This window comes from Mya arenaria, chromosome 5, assembly GCF_026914265.1.
Source record: "Mya arenaria isolate MELC-2E11 chromosome 5, ASM2691426v1".
Taxonomy (NCBI): domain Eukaryota; kingdom Metazoa; phylum Mollusca; class Bivalvia; order Myida; family Myidae; genus Mya; species Mya arenaria.
This window is the reverse complement of record NC_069126.1, coordinates 45,613,125-45,630,692: the sequence shown is the minus strand read 5'-3', so window position 1 is coordinate 45,630,692 and position 17,568 is coordinate 45,613,125. Positions and strand designations below refer to the sequence as shown.

Here is a 17,568-nt window from a genome sequence, read left to right as displayed (position 1 = left end):
TATAAGGATGTACTTGGTAACTGTATCTGTTATTCATCGCTATAGTATTAACACGAAACTTGTAAAACCAGTTGTTCTTCAATGTGATAAAAGTTAGACTTTATGCATGAGCTCATCATGATTGATATAATAACGGAAAAACTCTAAAATCTGATTTTATATTTTTCATGTACAGATATAAACGAGTGTTTGACAAACAACTCCTGCTCAGATATTTGCACCAACAAAGATGGAGGTTATAACTGTGCATGTCCAAGGGGCAAGAAACTTGCAAATGACGAAAGAACTTGCATGGGTATATGCTATTATTATGTGAACAATTTTAATAGTTCTTCTGTTTAACAACAATATGTACTAACTCCTAATTCTTTCATCAATCTTTTCATATTTGTTCATTCGATTTTTCTATACAAATCAATGTTCAAACTGTCTATTGTTTGTATAAAAAGCATGTACAATCACTAGTGATCCACAATGTAATGTATTTGTATTTAGTATGTGATTCCAACCATTACGGTGACAACTGTGATCTGGAATGCAACTGTGGTATCGGGTCTTCTCGCTGTGACAGTCAAACAGGTTGCGTATGCAAATCAGACGGTTGGATTGGCGCCAAATGTGACCAGGATACGGACGAATGTGACATAGGAACACATAATTGCACAGGAACCAACGAACAATGTAAAAACATCCCCGGATCATTCATATGCGTGTGTTCACCTGGATACCAAAGAAATGCAGAAAATATATGTGAAGGTATCATTCGGATATATGTGTATAAGATTTTCAATTTACACTATTTGTATGAGATTATCTTGAAGTTTACATTGTAGTATTGTAAATATGAGCAAATAATATTTTTAACAGTATGTATACCGGTGTATTAATGCGTTATATTAAATTACAGATATCGTAGAGTGTATAATTCCATCACTGCATAACTGTAGCCAACAGTGTGAGAACGTGCCGGGATCTTTCACGTGCAGCTGTTATGATGGCTTCAGGAAGTCACGCAATTTGTGCAATGGTAAAAAATGTTTTGTTTCAGATAAGTCACTTCGATTTATAAGATAAACGGTAGTCATTAAACATAAAGAAATAGTATTAATTGGTTTTGTTCCGTCGTGTGTAGGAATTAGTGAACTAACTATACGATACAATAGGCATTCTCTGTATTTTTTTTATATTATAGTGGCATCCTTTTGAAAATTAAACTTATGACTATTAATGGTAAAACCTTTTGAATAATAACCATTGATAAAAGCGCTTTAGCCGGACTATGATAAATGATCTGGTAATAACATGTTTTATCCTTAAAGCTATAAACAGATAAATATCCACATTTCATAAAATGTATTCTTTAAAGCTCAGCTAAAATCAACTTATTTTGCTGTATGGAAATGAATCGGATCGTTAATTATGATATCCGCGAGAGTGTTTGTTAGTTCGACGTTTGATCGATTATCGACCAAGCACCCCGACAACGTTTTATATCAAATTATAGCCAATACCAATTAATCGTCATCGTATAGTGATAACTCAAATGTACTATCGAATGAACAAAGACCTAAGCATTTGATTTACAATTTTGTCATATTTGATATCTTTTGCAGATGTGAACGAATGCTCAACAAGTACTCACGGCTGTGGGCAAACTTGCGAAAATACAATCGGAAGTTACCGATGCACTTGCAATGATGGGTACAGATTGGACCTTACAGACTTCAAAACTTGCATCCGTAAGGCAAAGAGATGTTTTATTATCGGCATATCATCTCTTACTACTACATGAAGAGTTTGATCATGACGCCATTGTGTATAATCTAAAGTTAAAAACATGTTTATGGGCAAACTTATAAGTGGCCGCTACCGAAGGGTTTTTTACACTGTTTCACCAACCATACTTTCTGCTTATTCTTCCGAGTGGTGTCTCTTAAGACAAGTTCCTAAATCTACTGGTGTACCATTATGGCCGTTTCTGAACTTAGTATCAATAGTACTCAAAACACTCTAAATTAGAACTGAAGCTAACCATCTACAACACGTTTATATACAGCCTCAAATGAATGCTCCAACAGCAGCTATTGTGGTGACAACGCTGATTGTGCCAAAATCGGTGGGATTGACACGTGTACCTGTCATACGGGTTTCCAGTTCGAGTCCGAATCGGTGACGATTTGTGAAGGTAATTGATTGCCCTTCGTATAAGGTTGACCATGTAATTATCCAAATATCTTGATATAAGTCTTGCCGTTTATTATCACCGCATTTAATTACAATGAGTCATACTTTTATAAGTAAGTAAGTAAAATTAATTGTGTTATACGACAATTTTCTGTCTAAGGTTTCTCTCTCGTCTTGCACTATCCCAAGAATAATCTTATTCTTGCCCCTGACCGTTACCTGTAGGAAGTATATTGTCTTGAAAATGACTTAATGTCTAATGTCGTTTGGCATTTATCGTTGGGCCATCTCATTTCCCTATTCTTTAAGTTGTAATCATGTCCTTGTTTGGTTGCCTAGAGGAATTTGAAATAATGACCACCAACGTACGTTAGTTTTAGTTGCACTGGTTTCTTGAAAATGTAATCGTTATCTGTTATTATTGTTTTAGACATCAAGGAATGTGATTCAGCTCCCTGTACCCAAGAGTGTATAGAAAAAGTTGGCTCATACGAATGTGTCTGTAACCAGACCGGATTCAAACTGGATGTAGATGCCACAACATGCATAGGTAATGAACATTGTTGAAACTTACGTAAGTAAGAGTTATCGACAAAATATTTGGTAAAGGAACCTAACATGAACGTAAAGACGTATTTCATATTATAAGTTTATTACTTTTATTAAGATATGAACCATATTTGATTAAGTTATTTGTTACTTATATTTATGAAAGAAACATTTTACAATATGACTTTAAATCAATGCTTTAATTTGAGTCTTCATGCGTAGTGAAGACATACCATTTATAAGAAAATAAAGCGTTTTGAATAATTTCTGTTCAAATGGTAAAGTTCGTTCGATATGGCCATATCGCTATAACATCATGAAAAGGTAATGTTGACTGTTTTCCGTATGTATTATATACCTTAAGTTTATGCGGTAGTTTTGGTTACCTTTGACATTTTTTTCAGAATGTCCCCAGGGAGAGTACGGTCCAAACTGCACAGAATCGTGTGATTGTATTGAAGCAAATACTGACATATGCGACCCTATAGACGGCACATGTAATTGCAAGTCAGGATATAACCTTACAAATTGCTCAAATGACATAAACGAATGTGAAGATGGATCGGCAGTATGTCCAACTAATTCCGAATGTTTCAATATGCCTGGATCGTATACTTGTAAATGCACAAGTGGATATTTGAAAACTGCAGTAGGCCAATGTCAAGGTCAGCGTCTTACAAGACATAAGTGAATAGATATAATCGAAATATAAGAATATATTCAATAATGTATTTCTTTTACTTTTGCTATTTTCTGTTTCACCTTATTTCTCATGCACAGCTGTTTAATTGAAACACGCATATACCATAGAAAAATCCATGTTTAACCCATGTTTTGCTCTGAATGTTTTTATATCAATAATCAGAATGTAAACATATAATTAATCGTCCTATATTACACATCTATACGTTTTCTGTCTTACAGAATGTTCTAACAGTAAGTTTGGTGAGAACTGTGCCCAAATCTGCGCATGCAACATGACAAACACAGACATTTGTGACAAGGTCACCGGAGATTGCCAATGCAATGATTTCTGGAAAGGAACTACTTGCAACGAGGATGTTGACGAATGCAATCCGGGTGGATCCTTTTTAAATCCATGCGCAGTAAAGCAGCATACAACATGCAACAATAAATATGGATCTTATGAATGCAATTGTATTGCTGGCTATCAGGAAGACGCTACTGGCTGTGTAGGTAAGTGTGGACCTGAAACAGATAGTGGTGTAGGGTCAATGATTACACATTTTTGAAGTATATTGTAAAATACACCGATACACATTTCATACTGTCTTTGTAGTGCGTTTGGATGAAAAACATGATATTGTTGCAAGATGAAAGATTTATTGATTCTGATATTTGCATATATATATATATATATACATTTTGTGAAATAATAAAACACTAATACTGGACCTGAAATTTAAAATGTTCTTATCTATTGCAGAAATAAATGAATGCTTAACCCAATCCGGAATATGCCATCAGGATTGCGTGAACACCCCTGGTTCATACACATGTGTTTGTTCACCGGGATTTTCTGGAGACGGCGAAACATGTACACGTATGTATCATTGTCAATATAAAGCCGTGGAATTAAACTTGCACAGAAACACTTGCGTAATATGTCTTGATATGAAAAGGTGCTATTGACATCGCAAGAGAAATAACCAATTGCAATTATGTTATTTAAAAAAGCTATTTTATCCAGTGATAATACATGTAAGAATCACAACGTGGATGACAGTAATATTTATAACTATTAAGTCACTACGTTTGATTCTCTGAAAAGATTAAGTTAACTTTTTATGAAAATTTGTACTATAACATGCAGTGAGAAAATAAAACAAAGGTCACTCATCTAGTAATTATCTATGAAAATGTTCGTTATTTAATGATCTGTCATAGCATGTGAGAGTAACAAATACGGCAAGGAATGTGCTAATGTGTGCGAATGCGTCGAAGCGAACACTAAAAACGCGACACAAGTATGTAACGCAGCAACAGGAGTATGTGATTGTAAAGCAACATGGACAGGAACTAAATGTGATACCGACGTAGACGAATGCGCTAATCCAACAAAGTTCACATGTCCTGCAAATTCAAACTGCTCAAACAAAATGGAGGGCTACGACTGTATATGTAACCGAGGCTTTTTAACTGTGGATGATGGTTGTTCAGGTATGATTAATTTGTATTGTTTGTTTCAGATCTAACTTGAAAAGATAAAAACATTAAAAAGAAATAACATAAACGGCTTTTTGCAGATAGATTTGGTTAATGTTTTGTATTAGAATTTTCAGGTGAATGTGTTGTGCATTCTAAACAAAGTGTGGACAGTAAGCTATTTTAACACATAACAAAATACACAACGATTGTAACATTTGATGCGCCCGCACATACTTTTTAGCCGCGCATATTATTTTCTTTGGTTACTTCTGAATTTCCTCTATTTTCTGAAGTTCTTTTACATAGAATTTAAACCTGCAACGTTGACTTCGCCTTTTTTTAAGTTATTCCCATGCTTTACATTCTTCGTGAGCAAAATTTCCCTGTGTCAGGACAAAATCAGGTCCGGGTATCCGCAAAACAGCCGATATTTGTTGACAGTTTTTATTGTCGGGAATATTTTGCAGGACGCACCGTTGTAATTTATTGCCGGTATTAAATTTCAGGCTACTTTCAGTTTTCGTAATGTAAAATACACGTTTTAAATGAAAATCAGTGTCATAGTTAATATATTATAGTCTTCAGTAAACAACAAAAGTTTCACAGCGCCGAAGGCAATAATTAGTTAAGTGTATTTTAGTAATTCATTGTTTAATACTCAAAATTTAGAGTTAAATTAAAACTAAATCGGATTTTGAGTGCAAAACTTATATCAAATACACGGACACACGACTTACTACAATTGAACATGTTTTCGTGAGTTATTTTTAAATTCTAAAATGCATTTCTCAGTTTTCATATACTTATAATTGTTATAAACAGATAAAAGTAGTAGGATTTGTCAATGTTTTAAAATATTCACCACCCTCCCCCACCCCTCCCCCACCCCTCCCCCCATCCAAGGCTCTTGAAAGGAAAACGGCTTTATTCCTACACCTGCTCTTATCTAATGACATGTACAACATTTGCAGATTTGTTTGATGCTGCTTTAATTATGTTGTACCGCAATTTAATCCAGAATGTCTTTTTTTTAAATGTTCTCTGTGTTATTTACATTTTCGATCTTCTGCAATGTCAAAGTCACAACAATTGTATCATGTGTTTTAAGAGGTTCAATTTTAGGCTCAAATGTTGATTTACTCTTGCAAGTCTAAAATGTTTTTTGTGATAGTAAGTTACGGAATTAATAAAAAAGTTTAATTTTGGGTCTTCGAATAATTGCTCGTTACTATAAGAAATGGTGTCTTTACAATATATCCACGTTTAAATTGGAGTTAATAGTAAAGCCCTGGATCTTATTGCCATGTGTTAAATATTGAGACAAATTTTTATGTGATACAATCAAAACCTTTTCATTTATAACTGAGAACCTATGTTTGCAATTAAAAAGCATTTCTTGACATAGTTGTATGATAAATTTAGTAAGGAATACATTTTTATTTTTTATTTTTCGCTTTACGATCGCTTATAAATTGCCTTAAATTTAAAAAAAGTATGTTTATTTTTTTTCGCTCGCTCGCTCCTACTTTTATTTGACAAAATCCGTAGAACAAATGATCAATTCGTTGTGGCCTAATATTGAAATGGATTGGAACGAAAGCATAGCTGAAAGAGTTCTTCCCCGTAAAATATACAATTATTGAATATCACTGAGAACGATATGGTGGTTATAGACCTAATGAAGTGATACCCCTGCGGTCATCAGGTCGATAAAGAAATTGATTTCAACTGAAATGCAATAATTGTGTTATGATTAAATTGAATGATGAAACTCATTAATTATTTTAGATAAAATTAACAAATGTAGTTAATTTTCAGTAAACACCCAGTGCATTTTAGATAAAAGAAACATTCACCCACATTGATTGCTCTTTTCATAGCTGTTCAGATCAAGAATATAAATTCAGAGCACAATACAACTAGGAAAACATACACAAGAAGCTTTCGTATACAACCATTGCGATGCTTTCTGAAACTTGTATATAATACTGCTGTCACTCAATTTTGGTTTTTCAATGTTTAATTGGTGTTTTTTGCCATTGGATGATAACTCATTATTAAGTATACAACTATATACAGGATCGTGATGTTGAAATATGATTTTAAAACATTTCAGATGGTATACTTAAATCATATTGAGTAATATTTATCTTATAAATGAATATATTCAATTTTTCAAACTAATAAAATATATTCAATTTCAGCTTGCAGTGGAAACACTTACGGTGATAGTTGTAACAACATGTGCGATTGTAAGACTGATCATGCCGAAACGTCTGAGCAGACGTGCAACCACACAACAGGCGCGTGTATGTGCAGGGCTCAGTGGGGTGGTTCTCGGTGTGAGATAGATGTGGATGAGTGCACAGATCCGCTGCTCAACAACTGTACTGCACAAAATAAATACTGTCACAACATCATTGGTGGACATAATTGTTCATGTTTGCGCAACTACCAAGAGAACAGTAATGGCACCTGTGTGCTATTTAGTACGTTCATTTTTAATTCATCTATTTGAAATGAATGTATTTGTATCAAGTGAGCGTTATTTCGGATATATAATGAAATGAATCACGATCGTTATATAAAACACATAATACCTTTTGTTAATTATTGCAGCTGCTACTACCACAACATTAGCTCCAGAAGGTAATTTGTTTGCTCACGAGTTTATGGTTCATAGGATACTATAGCATTCCTTTTAACCATTGTTAACATTTGGTCGAAATATGCAAATTGGAACTTATGTTGAAAACTGAATACATAAATATAATGATAATAATAATTGATACAAAAATAGAAGCCAATAATTTAACAAACAGAGAAAAGGTATCAGGTGCTATAAAACACCTAGAACATCTGCATATATTACTTTTAATATGTCCCCTGTTGCTAAGAGATAAAGAACTGGTAAGCTGATTTGAACTCTTTCTTGTCTCTGCAACTGTAGTGGTTTTGCAAACGCGTAACCATGTAATGAAATGAGTAAATACCATTTCAAAAATGTACTCTATACAAAACATGAAATTCATTTAACTCAATCAAGTACAGTTGTATATACATGGTTACGCGTTTTCACTGAACACCAGTTTTCCATATCGTTATTTTAAAACCATTATATTATATTGTTGCAGAGGATGGTATAGAAGTGTTTATCGTTTTCCAAATTCCCGCAACGACATTGCAGAATGTAAATTTCTCGGTAGCCATCACTTTTCAGGAATGGGCAGACGATGTTGGAGAAACGGTAATACGATAAACTTTGCTGTATAGAGAACATTTAAATGACTCATTGAAATATAGATGTATATTGGAAATAAGCTATTCATTCATTTAATTATTTGTTAACTAGGATTCAGGGTTATACTACACGTATAAGATAAACTAGGTAGAAATTAAAATAATAATAGCATGGTACTTTTGGAAACGATGAGTAATTTAGGTAATATATTTCCGTTGCAGCTTTTGAAATACTACATGGCGAAAATGGGAAACAGAGTTAAAAGAGTCAATGTTTTTCACATTGAAATGTAAGTGTTTGTACAAATCATTGTTCTCGATTGTATGTAAATATCCGTCGATACGATTAAATACAATTTGCAGTTAAAACCAAGTAGAATCAAAATATCATATTCTTTTTAAAATGTCCTAAATTCCGTGATATACGTAAACTATTCTTTTAAACATACCATTGTCTCTGGCAAGTTAACACAAGTTTACAAAATCATTAAGCGAAAAAACCAGTTACACATCCATAAATATGGCAAAATATATATCTAACTTCACTCCATTTTCACGATAATTCATGTATACTTAGGGGAAAATGTTTAGAAGACGTGATTTCTAAATACTCATTTGATGCAACATTTCAAAAGTTGATAATCATTATATCAATCTATATATAAAAATGACACGTTCTAAATATAGAAAAAAACAATGTTTAGTACAAGATAAATATTCTTGTAATACCATAGAAATCTGATGGTATTAAATATGATGTATTTCATAAATGTCACGTAATTGTCCAGTGGCGTTTGAAACACAGTTCACATTTATCACTTACCAAGTCTAAGGGACTAAACCACTGGCTGTTTTACTTCCAATTTCCACAGTGAATGCAGTTAACTCTTGTTATGACTGAAAACCCAATACCTAAATGCACTATAAAATATACGGAACATTTATTGAAACCAATTATCTAAAGTCTCAAACCACGAAAACACATAGTTCATTCCATCAAATCAACCAAATGCAAGTTTTCAACTCAACTCATTGCAATTACAAAAACAATAGTAATTATTAATATTAAAAACTACAGAAACAAGCCCCTTAGCCGGAAGTTTACACATGAAATACATTATACAAAGAATTTCAACTTATAATAAAGTGCTGCAACTAATTCACTAGATATCCACGGTTGCAATGTCAGTCACAATTTACTTAAGTACAAAGTACTTTTCATTCATAGAAAATTGGTTAAAGTAATAGCACGTGACATGATATAATATGAATTAGTTCAATTTATATACATAATGAAATTTTCGATTGAATTATTACTACTACCCCTAACATCTGTTAAACAAATGTGTTTTTTTACATAAGTTTCTTAGATTTACCTTTAATTGTAAACTATTTCATTACTACTATTTAACAATTATTAATTGTGTTTACATTTTATTATTAAGCTTCGCTAAATTGAACCTGTTTGCTTGTAAACTATTCGTATGTTATTGGCATAATTGTCTAAAGGCATTAAACGTTGTTGTTGTAGTTTTTGCTGCTATTGTTGTTGTTGTTGTTGTTGTTGTTGATGATGATGGTGATGATACAAGAAATAGTTGCCCAAAGATTATATGTAAAAATTTTCGGATTATGTGATATTTCTGATACATTTTGTTGTCTACTATGTGAAATTTATTGACTTGATTTAGCATCAACATACTGTCTAAATTTGTTTACATTCAATTGGGATTTAGCTGTGTTACGGCTTCCTAACAGCAATACGTTAATGTTGCCTGCCTTCTTTCAGTGGCAGTCTCAAAGTTAATGCTACAATAATTAAAGATGATTCTGAGGAGGCTGCCCAATTGCTCAGTCAAGCCACAAGTGAATTAGATAACGTCATGTTGGAAGTCAATGGTGAAAACTATACCGCAACAGCTAGTGCGTTGGCTGGTGTTCAAAGTACGTCACATGAGTTAAAAATCGAACTATTGGAACAGACATGAGGAAAATGATGATACATTTTTAAACGTCCCTTGTGTATCCATAACAGCATTATTGTTTTGGTGTTCTCTGTCAATATTATTTCACTTTGTATGTATTAAGCAAAATATTCGAATAGTGTTAATTAATTGTTTACTGTTCTCAAGTATTTGTTTTGATGTTGTTTACATTATTTTCAATCAGAAACGTATATGATCCCTATAAATGTTGTTTTGCTTGTTTTTTTTATAACAAACGTATTGCCTTTTAAATGTTTTCCTTAAATTTTCACAAAACATAACCGATTTTTTCCAGTTGACCACAATGCCGGCCCAAACAAATTGTTGTGTGACCTGTTTATAGTGGATCGTGGTTCATGTGGCGATAAACAAGTGTGTGTCGTCATAAACACGAAACCCGTCTGCCAGTAAGTAACGTGCGTTTTAAAGGGCAGATAATGAGAAAGCACATCATTCTGATGAAACCGTTTAACAGACAAGATTATCGTGCAGACAAAACGCACTCAAAATAAATATTGATTTACCTGCTTAATAAAGAAAATAGTGTAATAGTGTTTTTTGGTGATAAAGAATAAAGTCTAGTAGTTCTGTCATTAAAGCTCATACGAACAGTTTGCTTTTTGATTTGTACGCTCTGACCTATATCTTGACCTTATATGCTTTATGTGATTCGTATTTTCAGGCCAGTGAAAAGCGAAGACAACCTAAATCTTGTGCTTGGACTTGGGATTGGATTTCCACTGTTCTTTTTATTGGCTATCGTCATTTTCCTGGTAATAAAGATAACATTGAAGAAGAGACGAGAGAAAAGGAGATTCTACACTGAGGAGAGGTAAATGTTTATTTTCCTAGAAAATGAAATATATAATGCCTTTTATGTATACTTTGATTAATATATTGTTAAACCGCTATTTTCGGTATGCGGTTATCGAAACGTGGTACAAGGTACCCTTGGGTCGCAAATGAAGGGTATGCCATTCCCAGAACTAATACTTAAATAACAGTTAAAATAGTCCTACGCGGCATCCTACATTTGCAAACAAAGAGCGTTTTCAAGTTCATTGAATAGGCTTGGAACGAAGGTATCCTACAAAAAACGTCGTATTTGGTTCGTAAGGGAGAACCTACCAGATTACTCCAGATATACAATAAACTATAATAGGTTTAGACGATGGCGTTGATTTAAGTGAAAGAAATAGCTTTAAACGACTTTATGTTATAATGAAAAACCAGGCCTAACCAGATATAACTAACTGTAAAATATAAAGGAGTGGCTATTGCGAAGTGGTATATGTATTCATATTTCGCCTAAATAAAATGGGTAAAACCTTTGCAAGGGGCATGTCAATATCGACATGAAATCAAATCAGTTAAATGATAACACGTATGTTCCATTAAAGTATGGGGCTATCGGGTTTCCCGAACAACGGATTTTTCCCGACTGCAATGCCTACCAAAATCAACACATGGGGAAGGAACGATTCAGCATACAGACCTCAGGAATGGGAAGTGGAAAGCTCAACATCTTCCGGAAGTTCCGACGATGTTCGCCGGAAGCGGAAGTACAAGGGACGCGAAAACTATGGTGAAACACAGGGTAGGTGCAAGCCATAATATTGAGTTTGTGTATATGTTGCAATGTATCCGTTGTAGGAACTGATTCAGATAAGGCTCAAATAAACATTTATTTCGATTCGTAGCGTAATTTTTTATCTTAGTCTTTGCAAATGAAAACAAATGTAAACACTATTGTTTCCTTTTTCATCATATATTCTGAAGGGCTATCAATACTTCTTTGCAAGTAATAATGTGCGAAACGTATTCCATGTATCGTTTTCTTTCAGTTTATGGTAACCAACAATCCAATTTCTCATGGGACTTTATGTTCAACCACATAAATCCGAATGAACCGGTAAGTAAATTTGAGAAACAAATGAGCAGATTATGTAAACGTAAGAAGAATGAAGGGCTAAAGTATTGAAATAATTAGAACCGTAACAAACAGAAAAAAAGGTAGATTAATGGACATAAGCTAATACAGCAAAGCTTCATATGTCTGAAAGATGTATGACAGCATGACCAATGGTTTAACATGTCGAGGGACTGATCCATCTAAATGAAAGTATGTTTCCTTCATTAAAAAGGGCGTATTTGACATGAGACCAAAAGTTTTCGATGCTTAAAATAAACTAGAATAATACAATGTAAAATACAAGGACTAATCCTTTGCCAAATGATAAATGATGATCCTCATAAAGAGTAACAATTTTCTAGGCATCTAAGGCATAATTTTGCGTGTCGCGATTCATTTAAATGATAAGATACGTTAAAATAATATTGGCGAATTCGCCCACTTTGATTAGAAACAAGTGCGTAAAAGGCATTTCAGTAATTTATATCAACATTTATCTTTTTTCAGTACCGCATCCAGCGTCCTCAATATCGGGTGTGTATAAAAAGTATTTTCACTTAATTAAATATAGCTGATATGTACCCAAATACCGTTTTAAATGTAGGATTGATGATATTTGTAAGTAAAATGATTATCTATATATAAAGTTTTGTTCTTGATACAACCTGCTTCAATGACGCCGACTGCAAGGTCAAAATTATTTATTTATTTTTAATTTTTTTTCAGCCAAAGCCTTGAAAATTTCATCCTAAGATTGCATGCAGAGATTTTCATCTAGTAGGTATTTTCTGTATGCCCAACATATGTTTATGAAGAGAAGCAAAATAAGGATATGATTTCGTGTCCACCCTTTTAAGTGTATGTTAATATTGTTAATGCTTTTGTGGTTATTATATTTAACATGCTGATAAAACAATTGTAATACTTATACCTGTTGATAACGATGTTTTAATATATCTACCGTTGTTTGCCAAAAATAATTTTCTGTTTTATATCAAAATCTTAAATTGAACCACGAAATTGGATTAAAAAACATTCTTAAATAATAAACAAACTTACATTATATAATGTTAACTACATTTATAATATCTAATATACATATCGTATACAGTGTCGGTTGGCCTTGGTTGGTTTGTCAATGTTTATCATATAATTGAAACTATGACGACGAACGTTACAGGACCGTACAGGACCCTACAACACGCCACACTACACTACATGACGAGATATTACGCAGACAGACGCCACAAGACAACAACGCAGATTAAAAATACGTTAGAAAAAGTTTCTTATATTTTCAGATGCTGTATATATGCTGCTAGCGGATTGATTTAGAAAAGAATATCACCTCATTCTTCTTGAAATAAAGAGATTTCGGTGATAAAACAATGAATTTATCAAAAGACAAAGGTGTAAATATTGCTTTCATATAATTCTACAGACCATATATATATATATATATATATATATATATATATATATTATTTTTGGAATAATCATCATGTACTGTGTTAGTTAAACATTTATGGCACGCATTAAATGACACGTGAGTTATGCTTCGGTGATACTCTCGTTCTGCATTGACAATAAATGCGGCTCAAATGCTGCTAAAATGTATACTAACAAACGGAGCTAATTCAGTGAAATTGGTACATATTTACATTATGTTGTGTATTATGGGCTGTATGTATATGGTTGTTTTCACTTCAAACTACAAGAGTTATTTTCTTCGTGAGGGTATCTTTCATCAAATTCATTTATATTTTAATTGTTTTTAAATCATGTTTGGCAATTGTCGCGATAAGTGGGGCTTATTTTATCTGACAATAAAGTTGTTCAGTCATTAGCTTGTTAATATATTCTTCTATTTGAGTCATAGCTTGCTTTCATGTCGCTACCAGACGTAGTAAGTACAACTGCTAACATTTCCCTATAGACATACACTTAGTACGAGGGAAACTGCTCTTGTAAATGTTGAACCCAAATCTGTTTCTTGATCTTTTTTATATTATGATTATATCTTGTATATCTTGTATTCTCAAAGTATATTTAAATCCAACCTACCAGGTTCGTATATTTTCTTAATTTGCACGTACTATTATATAGCTTTTACATTTAATTCATACATTATTATCCAAATGAAATTCAAATTGCGTGCATCTTATATTCCAAAACTAATTGTATTAGATACATGTATTTTTTTTTCAAACCAATGGAAATGTGTTCAGTGCCAGAAGTTTACCATTTACATTAAGAGACCTGATTCAACATTTTCCAATTAAAGTCATGATTATTTGAGTGATTTGACGCGTTTATTGTTTTTTTTTTTCACTCATTGGTAATGGGACTGAAGGTACAACGACAAAACTATTTGTTTAGAATGGTGATTCTGTAAATATTATTGTGTTTCATTTCATTGACTCTCATCAGCATTTTTGTATGACTATGCACATGCTGTCAGCTATTTTTAAACGTAACCATATTATTATATAATGGAAATATACTGTAATAAATTTTAAAGTTGGTTTATCCTTTTGAATATGTATCGGACAATGGTTGAGTAAACATGTAAAAACATTGCTATCCCTAGTTGATATAGATTTATGTTATTATTATACTTAGATATTTTAAAAGATTTCAAATGAAAGGGACTATATCGTCTGTGTATACATGAGTTCTGGTTAAAAAGAGAATTACACACAGACAGGAGAAAGTACTGGCAAACGACACATTATACATAAACTGGACTCCTCAAAGAAGGATTCAAACGTAAAATATCAGACCCCTAAGTTTCCGACATAACTTAGTGTCATCTACGGAGATGAACACATACAATAATACAATGGCAGGTAGATGGACTAGCCCTAGAGCGTAATTGGTAGCCAAAATACTGTTTAAATAATAATTTTTCACAATACAAGAGACACAATGCGTCAAGACGATACGCATAATGTAACTATCAAGGTAATGATTCAAGAATGTTCTTCAAGACATGATGCAGCGCCTGTCAACTCTACTCACGTTCTGTCATTTAAAGAAATGAATAAATGGGAGTTGACACTAACTGCGATTCACATTACCAGATATTTCAAAACATGCAAAATGGTATACCCAAAAACGACTCACCAAATACATCGGACTACTATAATAAGCTTGAATCAGTTTGGTTTGATCTGAATCTCAAGGAAATGTATGCATGTCATATACGTGATGTCTGGGTGATCGGATCGAGAATTGAATATTGACCTTTTGTTTTGATCATATACGGAACAACTTGGTTTCTAAATTATCGGCTTCGCATTATTTTGAAGAGACAGTTTTATTGGTCGAAATATAAGTAACAGCGATTGAAATTGGTTCAGGCATGGTTCGACTCAGTCAGTCACGAAGTTTAGAGCGAGAACACTGTTTGCTGAAAATCTATTTTACGGAGTTGATTGGTTTTGCTTAAGGTCTTTCAGGTATGCATTCTTGGTTTTATTCATGCAATTGTTTGTATTCTCGCAGTGACCTCCAGGTCCGGGTGTATACCGGGGAAATGGGCCTTGTTTTTACATTTCAGGTGGCCCCACAGTGCCGGATGGTTGCGTAGGTTATGTCTTAGCTTTAAATATAGCAGGGAATGGGCCTTACCTAGGGTTCCTGGGGTGCGGGACATTCGGGGGGGGGGGCTTTACCATCTGTTCGTGTCCGCAGGGCGGTGATTTTAGCCGGGATTGGCTGTACCAAAAGTCAAAGTCCCTACTTTTTCCCGGACCTGGGGGGGACTGTTATAACAATTGACTGGTTATTATATTAATGTGGAAAGCAACGCGGAACATATTTTCGAGTTAATGTCTTATAATTGGTATACAATCAAATCATTATAGGTCTAATTAGAGACTGTTTTTACATTTTCAATATTCGAAAAACTGTTTTGAAGCTACGAGTCATCAAAATATACCATTGACGTCAATATTGAGACATCTTTAAAAAATTTGCGTTCCAACTAAAATAACTGATACTTGCATACTTGATATTACTGCCATGAAATTTCATCCTCAAGTGTGTCCTGTAAAACTCATGTTGTTTTTCTTTTCTTGGTTTACGTATTTTAATTTAAATGTGTCTAAATGTCAATTTTTGAGTGATTTCAAAAAAAACGTCAAATGACTCTGAAGTGGCTGTTTATATGTGGACCCTTTATATGGACAACATTATTTAATGCATATTGTTTGACAACATTAAGATACTAAGTAGTAACAATACTTGACCATAGCGCTTAAAATATAGCTCACGTTTGTAATAAGGTGAACTTATACGTTCATTTGGCCAGTAGTAGATAATCGTTACATCAACGCGTTGTCCAAATCTCATTTCAAACCAATGCATCTGGCCCATTGTTTGTGTCTAAAATGTTGATTAATATCATTTTGGGTACATATAATGAGATAAACAACATATCTGAAGATAATTAATGTCTTTGATATACAAGAAAGAAACAAGGTACATCCAAATGTTAAAAAAACGTTCCTTAAACGTGCATTATGCACCAGATTATGCACCAGTCAATTGTAACCATGGCCCCCGTGGTCCTTGGGTATATAGGAGATAATGAGAGAAATGGGCCGTATTTTTACCTTCCAGGTGGCCTCGCAGTGCCTAGTGAATGCGGTGGTTTTGTATTTGCGCCGAAAATAGCGGGGAAAGGGCCTTACCTCGAGGTGCGGGGGAATTTGGCGGGGATTTGACCAGTACTTTCTCTCCTCAGGGCGGGGATTTTACCAAGGATTGGCTGGACTGAAAGTCAAAGTCCCCGCTATTCTCCGGACCTGGGAGGAGGGGGTGTAGTTACAATTGTCTGGTCCATTATTGTGACTACTTGTGAAAATGACATCTTGTTTCGACTTTATTATACAGATCTATTATATAACAGGCAGTATGAAGTAAAAAACTTGTGTACAACTTCAAAACATACATTCTTTAATTTTTTCCGAAAATAAAAAAATACAGAAAATCCATCTTATTTTTATTTATTTTTTCTCGACGCTCATTTTTGGACATCTTTTTCTTAATTTTATTCCCTCCTCCTGGCGCTTATTTTTGAAAAATTTCCCGTAACACGAAAAATAAAAAACTCTGGCCTAAGTTATTAGTCATAGATTGCGTGTGTGTTTTCAGCTTTCCTTGCCATTCAGAAAACATAACTATTCTGTTCAAAAAAACAACATTGATTGCATTATCCAGAACACTGTGGGTTGTAATAGAGTGGGCGTGAGCTTGCCCCCCCCCCCCCAGTCAGCTTTATCAGTTGATACCCATGCATACCTTTGATGCAGCATTATTGGGTTCGGGCTGCAGACTGAACATTTTTGTGTAATAAGTTATGTTGGGTTGGCATAGGGTGGTGACTTGCCACTCAATGCTCAATGAATAATATACCATATAAGTGCGTGGGAGTTCGTCCAAATCTTTGTGTTCGCTAAGTTGGCAGAATTTGATTTGTCTTCAAATAGTATTTGATCACGGTAGATCATGCTTTACATAGAG

The 17,568-nt window shown here is 33.7% G+C and overlaps 1 protein-coding gene across 2 annotated transcripts in view; it reads left to right on the top strand.

Moving 5' to 3' along the window:
* The window catches only part of LOC128234050 (uncharacterized), a 72,429-nt gene extending 57,866 nt beyond the window's left edge, over positions 1-14,563 (top strand). Inside the window, exons 68-89 of one of the 2 annotated variants that reach the window (XM_052948007.1) lie at positions 176-295; positions 496-756; positions 908-1,027; positions 1,614-1,739; positions 2,057-2,185; positions 2,615-2,734; positions 3,138-3,398; positions 3,658-3,930; positions 4,181-4,297; positions 4,642-4,914; positions 7,107-7,391; positions 7,522-7,551; positions 8,037-8,149; positions 8,365-8,432; positions 9,932-10,086; positions 10,423-10,534; positions 10,810-10,959; positions 11,528-11,724; positions 11,972-12,039; positions 12,547-12,573; positions 12,766-12,816; positions 13,341-14,563. In XM_052948007.1, coding sequence (XP_052803967.1) covers positions 176-295; positions 496-756; positions 908-1,027; positions 1,614-1,739; positions 2,057-2,185; positions 2,615-2,734; positions 3,138-3,398; positions 3,658-3,930; positions 4,181-4,297; positions 4,642-4,914; positions 7,107-7,391; positions 7,522-7,551; positions 8,037-8,149; positions 8,365-8,432; positions 9,932-10,086; positions 10,423-10,534; positions 10,810-10,959; positions 11,528-11,724; positions 11,972-12,039; positions 12,547-12,573; positions 12,766-12,777 — 3,017 coding nt within the window. In that variant the 3' untranslated portion in view covers positions 12,778-12,816; positions 13,341-14,563. The remainder of the gene's footprint in view (positions 1-175; positions 296-495; positions 757-907; positions 1,028-1,613; positions 1,740-2,056; positions 2,186-2,614; positions 2,735-3,137; positions 3,399-3,657; positions 3,931-4,180; positions 4,298-4,641; positions 4,915-7,106; positions 7,392-7,521; positions 7,552-8,036; positions 8,150-8,364; positions 8,433-9,931; positions 10,087-10,422; positions 10,535-10,809; positions 10,960-11,527; positions 11,725-11,971; positions 12,040-12,546; positions 12,574-12,765; positions 12,817-13,340) is intronic. The other variant, XM_052948008.1, reaches the window with a different exon arrangement.
* Positions 14,564-17,568: the final 3,005 nt, after the last annotated feature.